The sequence below is a fragment of the Pieris rapae genome, chromosome 4 (genome assembly GCF_905147795.1).
Source record: "Pieris rapae chromosome 4, ilPieRapa1.1, whole genome shotgun sequence".
In the NCBI taxonomy this organism is placed as follows: Eukaryota; Metazoa; Arthropoda; class Insecta; order Lepidoptera; family Pieridae; genus Pieris; species Pieris rapae.
In genome coordinates, this window is record NC_059512.1 from 10,871,107 (window position 1) to 10,887,534 (window position 16,428).

The 16,428-nt window shown below is 36.3% G+C and overlaps 2 protein-coding genes across 8 annotated transcripts; both read right to left on the bottom strand.

Moving 5' to 3' along the window:
- Nucleotides 1-351: 351 nt before the first annotated feature.
- On the bottom strand, nucleotides 352-2,217 carry LOC110995391 (cytochrome c oxidase assembly protein COX11, mitochondrial). The gene is made up of 4 exons (XM_022262541.2): nucleotides 1,880-2,217; nucleotides 1,563-1,718; nucleotides 1,162-1,329; nucleotides 352-574 (listed from the first exon to the last, which is right to left on the bottom strand). Exons 1-4 carry the CDS (start codon nucleotides 2,111-2,113, stop codon nucleotides 431-433), a joined length of 702 nt encoding a protein of 233 aa, XP_022118233.1. The 5' UTR covers nucleotides 2,114-2,217; the 3' UTR covers nucleotides 352-430.
- Nucleotides 2,218-5,752: 3,535 nt separating this feature from the next.
- Nucleotides 5,753-16,422, bottom strand: LOC110995393 (longitudinals lacking protein, isoforms A/B/D/L). Of its 7 annotated transcripts, none has more exons than XM_045627898.1 (6): nucleotides 16,286-16,422; nucleotides 15,567-15,780; nucleotides 14,944-15,207; nucleotides 13,646-13,910; nucleotides 12,499-12,570; nucleotides 5,753-7,567 (listed from the first exon to the last, which is right to left on the bottom strand). In XM_045627898.1, the coding sequence occupies exons 2-6, from the start codon at nucleotides 15,738-15,740 to the stop codon at nucleotides 7,206-7,208; spliced, it is 1,137 nt and encodes a 378-aa protein (XP_045483854.1). In that variant the 5' UTR covers nucleotides 15,741-15,780; nucleotides 16,286-16,422; the 3' UTR covers nucleotides 5,753-7,205. The 7 variants fall into 7 exon arrangements, with proteins under 7 accessions (XP_045483854.1, XP_022118236.2, XP_045483852.1 ...); XM_022262544.2 differs by lacking the exon at nucleotides 5,753-7,567 and adding an exon at nucleotides 8,167-9,717 and having other exon boundaries at nucleotides 13,646-13,871; XM_045627896.1 differs by lacking the exon at nucleotides 5,753-7,567 and adding an exon at nucleotides 8,167-9,717.
- Nucleotides 16,423-16,428: the final 6 nt, after the last annotated feature.

Sequence of the window (16,428 nt, forward strand, 5' to 3'; positions counted from 1 at the left end):
TATGGTCCCTCATAAGAAATACTGTAGGGTTAATGATCGCAAGGGTACAAAAGAAATTCCTTAAAACTTTATACAAAAGGAAATACAACTTTTAGGTTTTTAGGGCGCGAGTCACTAGAACTTTGTAGGAATTTAGCTTTAATCAAGGGTTTGAAGACTAACGAGACGGAAAGGACAATTACCACCGTCGGAAACATAACCTTTTAGCTTTCTCTTTACTCTAGCAGCTTAATAATTTTCTCGACTCTTCCCCGGAGAGAGCCACTGAACCATAGCAACAGAGACAGTTACAATTATAACATATAACCAATCACAAACTTGAAAGAAGGATAACATTGATAAAAATAAAAATATGTTCAACAAATTTATAATAAAATAATGTCATTACATAACACAATATTTCTATAACTAAAATACTTAGGTTTGTGCATTACTTAGCATATGAAGGGACGGGAAGTTGGAATCCCTCTTTAGCTTCAAAGAAAGTGTAAGACAAAACAATCTCATCAATGTACTCCATCTTTGGATCCTCACTGAACTCTGGGTCTATGTAGAAAAACACTGGCATGTTAACCTGAAAATAGGCCAATTGATAATAAAATACCAAATGTGGACATGGCTCATATAAAATAGTATAGTAATAACATGTAGTTATAGTTGCAATATTTATTTTGTTCTTTAACATTTGTTAATATTATTTGTTATGTGCCTTAAAATTATTATTTTGTTATGAAATTTGCACTAGATAGAGCTTAGTAGCTCAACTGACTGCTCAGGCTTCTTCTGTTTTAAATTCTTCTAGAAATCCAAGACCAATCCAGGGTTATATAAGATGATATTGCAATAATGATATAACACTGAAAGGTAGATTGAAGTGCCGCTTAAACTGTGCTGCTGCTCTGTTATGTGTTGGCTAATAGAATATATAAGAATAAGTGCATGTTTACAATGTGGTAATATAATCATTTGAATATACAATTACATAGTTACTTGTAAATTTTTTAAAGTAGTGATTAAAAATAAAATATTTAAATGTAGTGTTAGTGTGATACTACCCACATGCATGACATGACATGCCAAGTTTTAACATGCATAATTGTCACAAAGTTTTGTAATATATGCCAGTGCCAAGGCATTATGGTACATAAGATCAAACCTCACCATCTCATGTGGATTAAGCATTTGTTCTTCAAAGCAGAAACACTGTATCTTATTAAAGTATTGACCAGCCTCAAATGGAACCACATTGTAAGTACTAATGCCCACTACTTGCTTATCAGTGGGATTCTTAGCTGTGTAGAAAGCTAAAGCTGTTTCACCTGGCACCACCTGCAAATATAAAAAAACAATGGTCGAATTTGTTTGAAAACTATAAGTAAATAATTAACAAATATGTTAAAAACGTTTTGAAATATATAGATTACAAATAGTATATAAAACAGATAAATAAATAGATGTTAAATAATAAAATATTTACTAATTTATTATATATTAACTTATGATTTAAGGGGAAGTTTAAGTTAGTACACTAACTGAAGTTTAAAAAACATTCACATACTTACTGTAATATCTGTTTGCTGTGGCCTAAAATTCCACTGCATAGAGGATGCTACGTCTGCATTAAACCTTATTTTGATAGGTCTATCTTTAACCGCCTTCATATTACTTACTTCATCTGTTGCATCGGCTTGCCCTATGCTACCTCCATAACTGTATGCCTGCAAATTTATACTATGAATATTGATGATTGGGTAAATCTTTCACATAGTTTTCATTAGAAGTATATACATTAACATCAAAGATAACTCATAAAATTCACTTAGAATCTTTCACCTACAAATTTTACTCGCAGATAAGGAAAATAATTGAGGTTACTTACTTGACAAAATATCCTGTATAAAGGTACAGCGGCGTAACTTAAACCTACTGTCATAACTCCTAAAGCGATCACATAATTGAGAGTTGAACGTATCTTCTTCTGTTCGTGTACTTTTCTAACTATAAGCAATTCCGGAGATACACTCTTAGGTGACAATAAAAATTGCCTGGGCTTATTGTAACTACTTCTTATCGTGTTAATATAACAAGAGTTTAAGCATATAAGGCGGTTCATTTTACAAAACAAACTTCAAATCATTTTTATTTAAATAATGTTTAGCTAAATTCTTTGTTTTGCAATTTTTTTAACAACGTTGGTCGTCGACAATATACATTTTGAGTTGACACAGGACACTTGACAGCCTTGGAACTTGATCTTGACAGATAAATCTAATGCATTCAATAGAGATACTCTGTGAAGGTCAATTAAAAAAAATTATAATAAAGTTGGGAAACTTTAGATCCAAGATGGTCTTTGTTTACATGATTCAATCTTAATCTCACGCACTTTTTATATCGGTGGCATGAAAATAAAATGTTTTAAAGTGCATTAGGTGTGTGTCCAAACTAATTATGTTAGGTTTTAGATTATTGCAATTAATTCTCTTTTTAGTCTCGGCTCCAAAGAAATATTGAAAGGGCCCAAGTGGAAAATTACGCTACATAGGCCAATGTTCCATTCCCTCCGCACAGAATTGTAACACCCGTTAGTTGCACCCTTTATGTTACTAAGCAAAAATTTACCTAGAAATTATTCTTTTAACTATAATATACGACCAAGAGCGTTTTATTATTTAATATGAATATCGTCACTTATTAATGGACAAGGAAGGATCATAAGGATGTAGTATTATCATACCTTAAACAAAGAAAGAACAGTAAAATAACGTAATAAATATATTAATATCACAACGTACTATTCAGATCACTTCACTTATCATTCTTTGTATTCCACCATCATTAGCCGATGCTTAGTTTTTACATGTGCGTCCGTGTGAGTTTTCTGGTATGCTTTATAGGTGCAATCGAAAAAGGGGCATCTAAACTTTGGTTCCTTACCACATTCATATGTAACGTGTCTTCTATATGTACTTTTATGTCTGTATTTTCTATTACACTTTTCGCATTGATACATGGTATCATAAATCTGCATCTTCAGCGCTGGCATAATATTATGCATTACCGATTTCATAAAATCCATATCACCTGAAACAATAAAAATGTTTCTGACACGTTATTATTGTCTACTTCAAATTTTCAACTTAAAATGTTCCAGAAAAAACTTAAGCAAATATTGTATCACTATTATAAATTTAAAAAATAACATATTATGTAGTAGGTAGGTATGTAGACTTTCCAGAATGTTTATTTGTTTCTTCTTGAGCGCACTTTATTAATACCAATTGTCACCTATCGCACATAGCTAAGGGTGATAATAATATAATAAATTGATTTTGTTAAATCATTAACATTTATTCACATACACAATATAAAGAAAAACAAACCACACCATGGTAGAAAAATATGTAGACTTTAGTCTGCTATTTGTGCGCCTTTTATTGAAGATATGGATTACAATTGCGTTTAATAATTTTACTGGTAATCAACACTGATTCGTATTTCCATAAGAAAATATTAATACTCTATACAAGATCAATTTTAACATACAAAATAATTTTTGAAACCTGAAGTAAACGATAATAAATGTAAACCTTGTATTTCAGAACACGACGTTAAGTAACGTTTTGAGTTTACCTTTCATATAGCTACCAATTCCGAAAACTATAAATTGTATCATCTAATACCAATTATAAACTAATTATACGGTCAACCTTATAACAAAAAACATATCTTGGTGGGTAAAAACGTTAGTAGATTTTCTGCTAATGATAGTCGTATTAACAATTTTTTGTGATCTCTTCAAAAACAAACACTTTAAGTAAGGTTTTATCATTACAAGAAAAACAAAGAGAACGAAAGTGAATGTTTAACATTAAATTCACTTAAATTTTTAGGTCATTCGTACTTCCGACACAAAATAATATTTTTACTAATTGTTTTAATATATTGTATTTCTTTTACTGCCACCACCAATAGATTTTTATTAATGTTAAGAAAACACAATTATGTTGCGTCTTTGGGCAGGCATAACATAACGTATTAGTAAGATTGCAGAGAACAACCAAAATAAGTTTTAATTTGGCTCATATTTGACAGCAACATATTAAAAAAAATGCATTAAAATAATGGCTAATGCACAACAACATTCTCTCTATAGTTTAATAACAATTTACTTAGTTTCTTAATGTAGTAAGGCACAGAGTAAGATAATAATTTATGCTAGAACTCTTTGGTTATTATGATTTTTGAACTTCTATGGTAACTTAATTATTAACAGTAACAAATGCAAAAATACTTTATAAAGGTACACATTATTAGGAATACTGGCCTTATAATACGAGTTATTCAACAATGTGTCAAAGTTAATTTATACACTTCTTTGGTAACAAGGAACACACATTAAATATACATTAACAACAAGAATTTAACAATCTATGCATAATACTAAATACGTATAAAATTATCGAAAACAAACATGTCTTAAACAATAGTCTTAGGATATAAATTTAAAAAAAGAATAGTATTTGGATTCAACTGACTAAATATTTGGTCATTAAAGATGTATTATGCTATGAGCTGCCGGTGAGTCGACTTACATATCTACTAAACCTACACTATTTTTTTTTTACAAAACATCAAACTGACCATAAAAATGGCTTGGCAAGTCATATTTTGGTATGGTTATGTGATTCTTGAGCACAGAGGCCTTCACCTTATGACCGTTTTTTCAACCTAATTTTCTCTATACTTAATCGGCAATTAAATCTATTGAAGTTAGTTATAAAACACTAATGGTAACTTGTTGCTGGTAACCTGATTCTTCTGCTTCTTAGAATTCTTTCTTGAAATTTAAGTAAGTTGCACGGGTGATCCAGCGATCGTGAAGCTGTGAAAGATATTCGATAATGAGTACCTTTAAAACCAATATTCACAAAACAAAAAAAGCGAAAATTAGCTGTAGTGAATAAATAAGAGGACATTGCACATTCCGGCTTCCGCTAACTTTCAGTTTTTAAACTTGTTAGTGTTGCGTTCCATAGTCGAGTCGTTAGTTAATATTTTCAAAGGTTACTGACATGTTTTCACCCAAGCCCGGGTCATTCAGAGACAAAGTCCACCTTCTCTGGTAAATCTTTGTGCAGGTGGCGCTCGTGCAGCAGTAGATTGTGTTTCTGGTAGGCGCGGTAGACGCAATAGGGACATTTGAAACTGGGCTGCTTTCTACACTCGTATTTAATATGTCGTTGTAGCGATCCTTTGTGCTTGTATTTGTTCCCACAATCGACGCACTCATATAGCGTCCACCCAGCTTTACCGCCGCTCAAACTTGCAGTACCATAACCCAATATATAAGGTGTGTACAAGTGCGCAACTGAAATTAAAACGCAAACAAAAATAAATACGTGCAAATAATATGAAGCTACCGCCAGTGAAGCCAAGCCACCGCACCTGAATGTGCCACCATAAGCATAAGATAATGCACCATGTCTCCCATTAATTTGCTCCTTATTCGGCTACGATATCATCTACAACTATTACCTCTGTTGTGTTTTCATCATGCAACCTATCAACCAATAGTCGGGCAGAATTTAAAATGGACTACATGCACCGGCGTCCACCTTAAATATGTACATTTCAATTAGGTAAAGAGAAGTAATCATGCGGGGTTAGTTTTCGAGAACTGTTTATGCAGGAATAAAAAATGTAATACATACTCATCTTAAATTTAACACAAATCCAATTGAAACTAGACTTTATCAAGAATAGCAACTTTATTAAAATACAAAAAGGTTATAAAAATACAATCAAATGCAATTAATCACTGTCTTATTGTCAGATATAGTAAATACCCTAAGCATTGTGAAACTAGGTCAGTTCTGAAATCACTTGGGTCGCCCGTCGTCATCCGCACTCGCGCCCAGAGCCTCGCCCTATCACAGCTATCTTGTACTCGTTTCTCGTTATTCTATCCCACGATTGGAACATCACAATCGAGGCGCACGTCTGAGTTGGGAGTATATACTTGTTCACTTAAAACACATTTTAAATCCTAATGACTAATTTTAGAAGGCACTTATGTATCGGTAAATGACTCTTGTACTTAGTGAGCTCTACACATTGATTGTACGATGGTAACTGCGAACGGTTCCTACGTGGCCCCATATCGGTACGGTTATTCCATCGTTTCGCATTCTTGCAAAGCCAACAGAATAACTTTACTAATATGTACCCCACATCACTCATAAACGCTAAATGGTAAATATAAAATACTTAAACACTACGTGGAAGATTTCAACATCCGAAAATTCATTTTTGTGCTCGGTTCATAGACACAGAGACACTCTTGATTCAACAATAAGGCACTCGTTCCGGTCAATCCTTACACTAACAAATACGATTGGCCCCAATAACAACAAATTAACATTCGTCTGCAGGAACTTACAATTAATACGACTTAACCGCGTAGTAAAAAATAAATGCATTACGTGTAAAGAGATCTAAAATAATCGAATCAAAATATTTAAACTTATGAGTATTACAAAAATAATGGAACGCATTATGGCAAACACCTAAACTGCTTAAAAGCGAAAATAGCATCAATAGTTTCTAAAAAATAAAATTAATCATAAACATTCACTAGTCAAAACTCGTCGACGTTTCGACCGACGCTAAAGGTTTAGTTGCAGTAACTGAAATGGTAACAACATTTAAAGTATTTTCTCTCGACCTAACAAAGCTACGCGACATTCGAATAGGAATGATTGTTTACACAAAAAGTGCTTCTATACGTTATATGAAATCAGTTTCCTTCAAACTGGATAAATGCACGAGTTGCCGATACGGTTACGACTTTGATCGATGCAAATACTAATAAAATTCGTATCAAAATAAATTCAAGGTACCGTCTTCGGGCAGACTGTGCATGGACTCGGTAGTGGGCGAGCCGGTCTAACAATGTTCTCAATAAATGTATGATTACGACGATCCTACTTTGGAACTTTACAATCTTCGGAACTAGAACTTGACTCAAGTCGACTACTAAAAAGATTCAGGTGGCGCATGCACAGTCAGCTGTAAGAGATTAAATCTAACGTGACCGATCGCCACTATCACAAAAGGAACTACATCACATTTATCACAATCGGGCAAAATCGGGAAACCTGGCATTTGAAATGAACATAATGAGTATTGAGAGTTGTCTCGATTTATGTGCAGGCGTCGACGTTGTCCTGCTTCATGTACTGTTCCGGCTTAATAGTGACTTCGCGATGCATCCTCTCCATGTGGCGGGCTATGTGCATCTTTTGCTTGGCCCGGTACACGCAATAGGGGCACTGGAACTGGGGCTCCTTGCCGCACTCCCACTTCTGGTGGTTCCGCAGCGAAGATTTGAGCTTGTAGACGCGTCCGCAGTCGGGGCAAGTGAAGCTGGAGTCGCCGGGCGACGCGGGCGAGGACCGAGCGCCCACGCTCATGCCGGCCACGAGCGGTAGAGCCAGGCGCGCCGACCAGTGCTCCCACGACAAGCCACCGAGGCGCGGGTACGACTCCTCCGACGCGACACCACCTGAAACCCCCGACTCTTATAGACATCTCAAGCGCACGCGCACACACATTCGACATTCCCGTGAGGTTAACAGATACAAGCACGATATACGTGTTATATACATACGATACGATACATATAAGTACATACACATACATATCTACTGTGAGTGTCCACCGAGTGCTGTGATGAAAGCGTTGCGAGAGGAAAAAAGTAAAAAAAAAAGAACAAAAAGAAAACAAAACGTTTATTTAAAATGAACTCGAATGAGAGAAGAATTTGATCGTTCGTTCGATTAATTTCCACTCATCGAACGAGAGTTAAACGAGAGACGCGGATAATTTGACCGATAAGTTTTAGTCACCGGTTTGTTTTTTAGGTAAACGTGTTAAATGAATGTAGTCTCCCGACCCGCGGGCTTTCTCGTCTACCTGAAAGTAGTCATTAGATTAGTATGAACAAAACAAAGAAAAGAAAAACCAAAGTGAACGAAGCGAGCCTCTCGTGCAACATGCGCCAAATTGCAATTACGTAACGAAAAATTGCACTTACCGACGACGCTACAAGCAAAAAAAAAACAAACAAAACAATATAAAAGGATGCAAAAAAAGACAAAAAAATAATCTAAAGTTACATTTTATTAAACTTCTCTACCAAATAAACCCCAATATATTCATATAAAATCACACTAAATGATTAAACTAAGTCTCGAATAATATTAAAAAACAAAGTGAACTTAAAATAAAATTAACTCACGTTCAACAATCATGATATGGTGGAACGTCAAATCTGACTCGTAACGGTTAAACAACATTCATCACTCCACACCTTTAAACTAATACTGACTTTGGTCAAATAGCTTTGTAATCCTATTTAAACAACAACAACAGTATACTTTAAACGATATATAAAAAGTTATTGCGAATTAAATATCAATGAATATCAATAATTTTATAAAACGTTTTTGAACACATCGATCGATCCCAGTACACCGAAACCGAACAAATATTTAACTAAAGGTAACATCGTAGGCACTTCGTGAGCTTTCTAGCCGACGCCTTCCTCGGCGCCGCCTAACCTATCGCTAAATAATTTATTTCATAATATAACGTCATAATATACTTTAACACCTTTGGATCATTCAATTCACCGCCGACTACACCTAACAATATCATTGCACTAAGTGAAGTATGGAATTATCCCTCGGAGGAATGTTAGGATACTATAACTAGAAAATTCGAGTTAGTATTGCCGCTAAACTAGGTACTAATAAAGATTTCAACAATTTGGTAAATACATTTGGGAGACTGCGGTCGCAAACATTTGGCACGCGCCGCCGCGACGACACTCGGGTCAGTCTTAACTAACAAACAATACAATAAAATAGACTCTAAAACGAAAACAACAAAATATATCTAACGCCGTCGGGGAATGTGCACGCGGCCGCGTCAAAGTCGTCGACGGACAAATAAAGCTACAACTATCGCGTAATCGTTTTGGTAAAGGGTGGACTTTGGTCTAGATGGTGGTCTTCTTGTTGCGGCGCACCTTGTTGCTGGCGTACAGGTACCACTCGGTGTTGTGGTGCTTGCGGATGTGCACGCCGAGGTTGCCCCTCTGCTTGGCGCGGTACGAGCAGTAGGGGCACTGGTGCGCCGGCGCCTTGCCGCCGCACTCCACGTTCTCGTGCCGGCGCAGCGTCGACTTCCAGCGGTAGCGCTTGCCGCAGTGCCGGCACTCGAACTGGCGCGACGCGTCGTCCGAGCTGTTGCCGTCGCGCTTGCGCTCGCGCGTCTCGCTCGGCTCCCCGCCCCCCCCCGACCCGAACGACCCGTCGGCCTCGTCGGGCAACACGATGTCGTCCGTATCGTCCAGCTCGGCGTCCGAGTCCTCGTCTCTCTTGTACTCCGCGCTCTGACCGACCGTGTTGTTGTTCTGCATGAAGGCCTGTTGCAACAGGTGCGCCTTTATGTTCTCCGGGATCGCGCTCAGCGAGTCCACGGGCAGCTTGGCCATCGCGGCGGGATAGAGGAGGTCCTCGCGGGTCGCCTTCGCGATGTCGCCGACCTGGATGCGGGGCGGCACGAGGGCCGCGGCCAGCGAACGCTGCCGGTGCTGCACCGACAGCAGGGACAATAGAGCCGACGGCAGATGGCTATCCTTGTGAAACTCTGAAATGCGACAATTTGATCGTAATGCAAATAAGGAAACGAGCGCGACTATGTCCGTGTTAATACTACCGAAGGCTAATTAAGGAACCAAAGAAATGCGTTATAATAAAAAAAATCTCTGTTAGAAATTATAAGGCGAAGCTTCTAATCCATGCAAACATGCACAATACAAAAGTCGTGAGAGTATCTTCCCATAAGTCGGGGCGGGGCGAAATGAGAGGCCGAGGTCGAGTAAAATCGTTTAATAGGTCAAAAAATATTCCAATATCAATAGGACATCGATACACAAGACTTAACTATATAATTAATACCGTATAAGTAAAAGGAAGATCGTTAAGGCACTGGTGCGCCGGGGCGCGGGAGCGACGCGTCACTTGACGGACACGGGGCTGGGGCTGGCCGCCAGCTGCATGCAGTCCGGGTGCTTCTTCTCGACGTGCTTCTTGAGCTCGTTGCGGCGATGCTTGCTGTAGGTGCAGTAGGGGCACTTGTACTGGGGCTCGCGGCCGCACTCGAGCGTCACGTGACGCACGAGGTTCTTGCGCGCGTTGTAGCATCGCTGGCAGTTGGGGCACTTGTAGCCCTTCTCCGTCTTGTACTGCGCGCACGGCAGCTGCGCCGAGCCGCGGGGCAGGATGTGGCAGCGGGCCTCCTCCCCCCTCTCGCCCGCCCTCTCCTTGGGCTGCGCTTGCTTCTTGTTCTCCTTGCTCTCTTCGGGAGGCGTCATCTCCGGTATCTTAGTCACGTTCTTGAGGATGGCCAGCGTGGTCGCCGTCGCCTCCTCGCACACTTTTTTACTACGAGTCATAATACCGCGCGCCGGCGTTTTGTCTCCTGAAATAGAAAGATGGCAGAATAATAACACGACTAGGTCGGTGCGGGCGGGTAATTAATTAAGCTCAAAGAAAACCCAAATTTCAACTAAACAAACGATATATATTTAAAAAGAAACTTCTAAAGTCGACAACGCAAAATAAACTTATGAAAATCAACTAAACATAAAGATTAATAAAATCATTCCGGCGACGGTAGAGAGTCATTGTCGGAATGATTCTTTACATGATTAACCTACAAAAAATGGCACTTAAAAAGAGATCAAAACCTAATTTAAAAAAGTATTAGAGTTTGTAACTCTACAAACAATTCATGTTTTACAAAACTGGGTAAAAAGAAAAAAACTTAAGTAAAATAGAAAAAATGAGTATGTAAAAATAAAGCGTAAAAAGCTCAAATCGTATGCTTTGCAGAAATGTGGCCATGCAGCGTCTTTTTCTGAGAATACTTCTTTCCACAAAGTTTACAGACGAAATGCTTTCTTTTCAAGCATTCATACTTTTCGTGCCTCAATTTATTTCTTTTGTATTTATAGCGCTTTTTCTTGCAAATCGAACAAACGTGCCGCCAGGCCGTCGAATCTTCGCATTCAACTTTCGGCTTCCTACCCCTTTTGTTCTTGACTTTATACTTTTCTTTTTTAACAACTTTGGAAGCACGGCTTTGTCTTTTCCCCGAATGGAATTGCACAGGGACCGTGTCTTCAACCTTCCATCGTTTTAGCAAGCCCCGCGTTAATGGAAAGGGGGTTTTAGCGAATGTCAGGAGGCTACACAACGGCTCTGCAAGGGTAAATAAAAGCAATGATAAAGCAGGGTTTGAAGCACAACGAGTGGTTAAGCACGAGGTAAATGTACAGAGGGCGGCTTGCGGTCGCTGTTATGTAACGAGGTCGTGAGGGTAGTCTGGCCCCGCTTCCGTGTGCACACGTCCTAATTACACAGCTCACGATTGTCAAAGTGTTAAGAGTAATGTAGGAAAATGAAATGCGCATCCACTAGGAAATTGAAACGTCATGCTTACTCAGAGCCGGCCTAGTGAACATGCATGGAATCTGAACGTAAAACATGAACTGATAAAAAAGTAAACTGCAGTGAAATCACATGTGAATGCAAATAAAAAATAATAAAAATAAATAAATAAGCAACTAAAATACATAACAAAAACTAGGTCATTTTCAGAATAATTACCTTTTCTTTTTCATTTGGTGAACTTCTCCTCGCGAATAGCACTGGCGAGTAAACCCGAACTTAGCGGCCGAAAAAATTTCATATTCATTTAGCAAAAGTGCAATGTGCACACAATCTACGAATACAATCGATAACGTCGTATACGCCTCACTTACCGCAACCATCCCGCTCCAAACGGTTAAGTAATTAATAAGTTAGCACTTAAGGTTACCGTTACATTAAATGGTACATGCAATGAATGGTCCCACAAACAAACATAAGCCAATTAATAATATCAAAAGGTATACTTACCTCTCGGCTCACTTAAAATACCTCGCCTCAAAGGCTACAAAAAGAAAAAAACCTTTACCGAGTACCTTTAACCTGAAAAACTTGTTGGAAAAAAATTGATACATAGATATCGGGTATAGGATTAGTATTTGATAAAATTAGATAATGATTAGGTATTGTTTGTAGTTTCACATGTGAAAACACTAGCACTCTCGACTCCGGTGTAATAATATTTATATAGATAATAAATACATTTTAAGCGATAACTGTTTGTCTAGTTTCAAATTATGGGAAGACATTGCGCATTTCATCCGTTCCTTCTTTTTTGGATCAAGCAACTTTTCTACTAAAATCATCGTTTAAACAAGTTGATTGTTCCAATAGATAACTTGAACCCCACAACAAATTGCATTGTGTGGAAAAGGGCAATGCAAATTGTTCAGTATTGCGAGCGAGTGTTGCCACTCACGAATAATAAAGGTCTTACCTTGCGAGTCTCGAACACTGTCATTTGAATTCATTATTTCATCTTGAGATCGTTCCATGTGCCATTGAAAATCTGAAAAAGCACATTTCTGTAAACATCATCCCTATCTCAATTATCCCAGTCCCGCCTCAGACGCTTACGACTTTGGAAAAGATAACGTCACCACTATTCTAGGTGCAGTGCAAATAATTAATAATAATGGTAAACATTGTATTTACTCGACAGCACAATAAATCTAAATTTTTAACAAAGCATTTTTGCAAAACCACCATCTCCATTTGATACGCTTTTTGAAAAAACTCAACAATCTATAAGTGAATTTCATTGATATGCTTTTAAAATTATTTACAAATACAAGCAAGTCCTACATTTTAGCACATAACACATGTTAAAAAGTTTAAATTGTATATTAACAGCAAAAATAAAACCTTTTTCTTGTGTTATGAGAGTCGAAAACAAAGTTGTGTTCTTGTAATATTTTACCTCAGAAATGTGTACCTCAGTAATTTTGAAATGATAAATGAGATGTGATATTTATTACAATGTTTAGTATAAACAGATTTGAAAATATGTAAAATTAATATAATTTGGTAACAATATGTTGAAATTTTAAAACTTTTTTTCTTTTTCTGATAAAATATTTAAAATACATAAGAAATCATAATGTAGCCTGTACTGAAAAAACTACAATACTTAGCCAGTAGAAACCAAGCTAGTAAAGTAGAATTTCATCAGATATAATAAACTTTTGAACTTAATATTATTTAGTTTGTAAAAATCTTCATAATATGTAAAAAATCCAATATATCAGAAACAGCTTATAAGCCTTTCACAAGCACATTTGCAATATAATTATGTGTTATTAAAATACCTACATGCATTAAGATTATACCAAAATGTTTAGTTATAAAATTTTTTCTTACTTACAGTTTACAATTACAGGCTTAAGTAATTTCAAATTCAATAAAAGCTTGTTGAAAAATGTTCCCTATTTGTTAATGTTACATTACATTTTAATATTTTAAAACTGAAATTCAAATATTGTATATCTCTCACTCACTAATTATAGTTAATTGGCGACGCTTGAACCTAACGAAATTGAATTTAAAAGATAAACTAGGAGTCGTATTGAAATAAAAGGACTCACTCCGTACGACGTCGTTATGTTGAGCAGGCGGATCTCCAGCATCCTCATCGAGGGTCAAGTCCTCCACTCCATCCCTAGAGACTTCTTCCTTGCACGGCATTTCTTCATGTTCTGGGACCAGTGGGGCAACGGGAGTCACTTGTTCGTTGGAGAGACGTCTAACTTTCTTGCGGCGCCTGGTCGGGCTCATTGAACCTTCGCGGCTGTCGATGCTGCCATCACGAACCTGCTGGTCATGATAATGCTTGAAATCTAGTTCTGTTGACTGAATCCAGATATTTTAATGTTAAACAATGTTTCATACAGTCGTAATCGATGTCGAGTGGTGTATGATTTATGAATACAAGACTAATAAAAGAACTGTTATATAAACAAAAACTATTCTATTTTGTGATTTAATTTTTTCTATTATACGGTATTCTTCTATAGAAAAAGGAAATGTCAAGGACATTTCCTTTATGTCTAAAATAAATGTTGTCAACTCACAGCTCATCATGATTATTCTCATTACTACACTAGTCTACTTTATGTTCTAAGATTATAAATATGTATTAACAACCAAAAATGATGTAGTAAAGGCTAACAAGACATTACGCATGATTATGAATGAATAAATACATTTTAATTCAACAGAAATATTTTTATTTATTAATTAGGTACAAAAATCTTAAATGTTTACAGGTGGGCAAATAACAACCCTCTTAAAGCTTATGTGCACTGTAGATGATTAAAACTCAATTTAAAATATTTCATAAGCAAATAAGCAATTATATTCAGTAATATTTGAAGGGATTGTATATATCAACACAGAATAGGAATAAACATTTTTAGTCACAAAGCGATTTGGGGAGTGTATTGTTAGAACTTTTTTTTGTTTTAATTAAAGTAATACACAATGTATGTGTTAAAACTTAATAAAGCCTACTTTTAACTAAGTTTAACATAATAGTATTGCTTAAGTATTGTAATAATTTTTTTTAATCCGTCAATGATTTAAACATTTAAAAGGATTGTGTTAAAGTTATATTAGAAAGGATCAGGTAAAAAGTAAGTATTGGTGAAAGGATTATGTTTATATATTAAAAGTTTACAATTCTTTATTACACTTTCAAAAAATAATTAGGTTTATACACATAACTGTTGTTTAACTTATGAAAAAGATTATAAAGTTTGAATTTGAAGGTTTTTACCATCGAGATTAATATTATTATGAAGCTTGTACAATTTTATGGCTGTCTTATTATGATGAATAATAAAATAAATAAAAAAAAACTAAAACAAATATTATATGTAATTACCTGTGGTGGGGGTGATGGCGCTCTGGGCGGGTGTGCAGGGGGGAGTGTAACATGGGAAGGGCGCGACGGAGGCCTTGAGGGCTTGTTATCAGATAGACCCTTGATCTGAAGAGATTCTGCTGCCTTTAGTAAAGCAGCTAACTGATCTTGGGATATGTTCACTTCTCCTCGGTACATATAGTCCATCATAGCTCTTAATTCAGCATACTTCACATCTTTTAAGATAATTATTGGATGCTTGTCGAATTGCTGTGACAATACATTCTGCAACAATTGTATAGTTTATAAATAAGTCATTTGTTTATATGTTATCATTGAAGATGGGAATACAATTCAAAAATGGAATGTTGTTAAGCTCATTTTAATGGTTTAATTAATTTGTATATCATTAAGATTCACTAATAGTAAAAGGAAGAGCATTAGTGATTCTAAAACTAGTATTTGGAAAAGTTGTAAGAACAACTTTCAGTTGCCAACTCATCTATGCATTAATATAATCTAATTGCTTGTAATGTACGAAAGCTAGAAGCGACTGGAATGTTTATTAGAGCAAAACTGTGCTAGCTTGCACTAACTTATACATGAATCAATTGACCTAGTTAGTTTGTTAATATGATACCCACCTCAAAATAGGGACTGCAAGCGGACAAAACAACTTTATGCGCCTTTAGAGTTTGTCCTTCGGCAGCCAGAGTACAGTCAACGTGAATTCCCTTCTCGAGTAGAGTGTCGAAAACTGACACCAACGTAGATTGGTGATTGTTCCATCGCAAACAGAACTGTTGATCGTCGTCCATTGTTCGATATTCCCTTTAGCTATTCGTCGCGCCCACCCTCCTATGTTACAAAACAACAAAATTAACACTCTCCACTAACACAACGCAATAATTAGGCCAACACGAAAACTATTTCGTGCGGAAAGTTTCAATGCGTACCGTTCTTAATAAGTAATACTATTTCAAACCAATCAATTTTCAAAATGAGATCACGGCTGAACTTAACTAAATTAAACTTCATGGGCCATGTAAAGTAGACGTAAGCGACGCGGCACAAAGAAAATGGCCGCTTTTCCAGCGCGACAAAAAATAAAATGGCGACGAAAATTCTAAGTTTCACTATTTTCGGAACTAACTTTTCCTTTCATAGAACTAATTCGAAGTTTTAAACAAAGTTTGTTGTTCATAAATGTGACATCAAGTTTGAAGACTACAAAACTTTTGAGAAACTTTCGAAAAGTTCATAGCCAGTGGAAATTTTCAGAAAAGTCGTAGCAATAAAGTAAGCACTTATCAAATTCTTCAAGCTAGGTTCTTACTTGCATGTTATTTTAACAATTACTCACCTTATCTATTTCATTAGCTATTCTAACAACTTATTAACACAAATATTTGTTCTGAAAAATTAATAAAACACAATAGTTTTTATAATTAACACATTGCTTTGCACACCCGCCAGCTTTCTTGATGAAATGAAAATACTAAAATA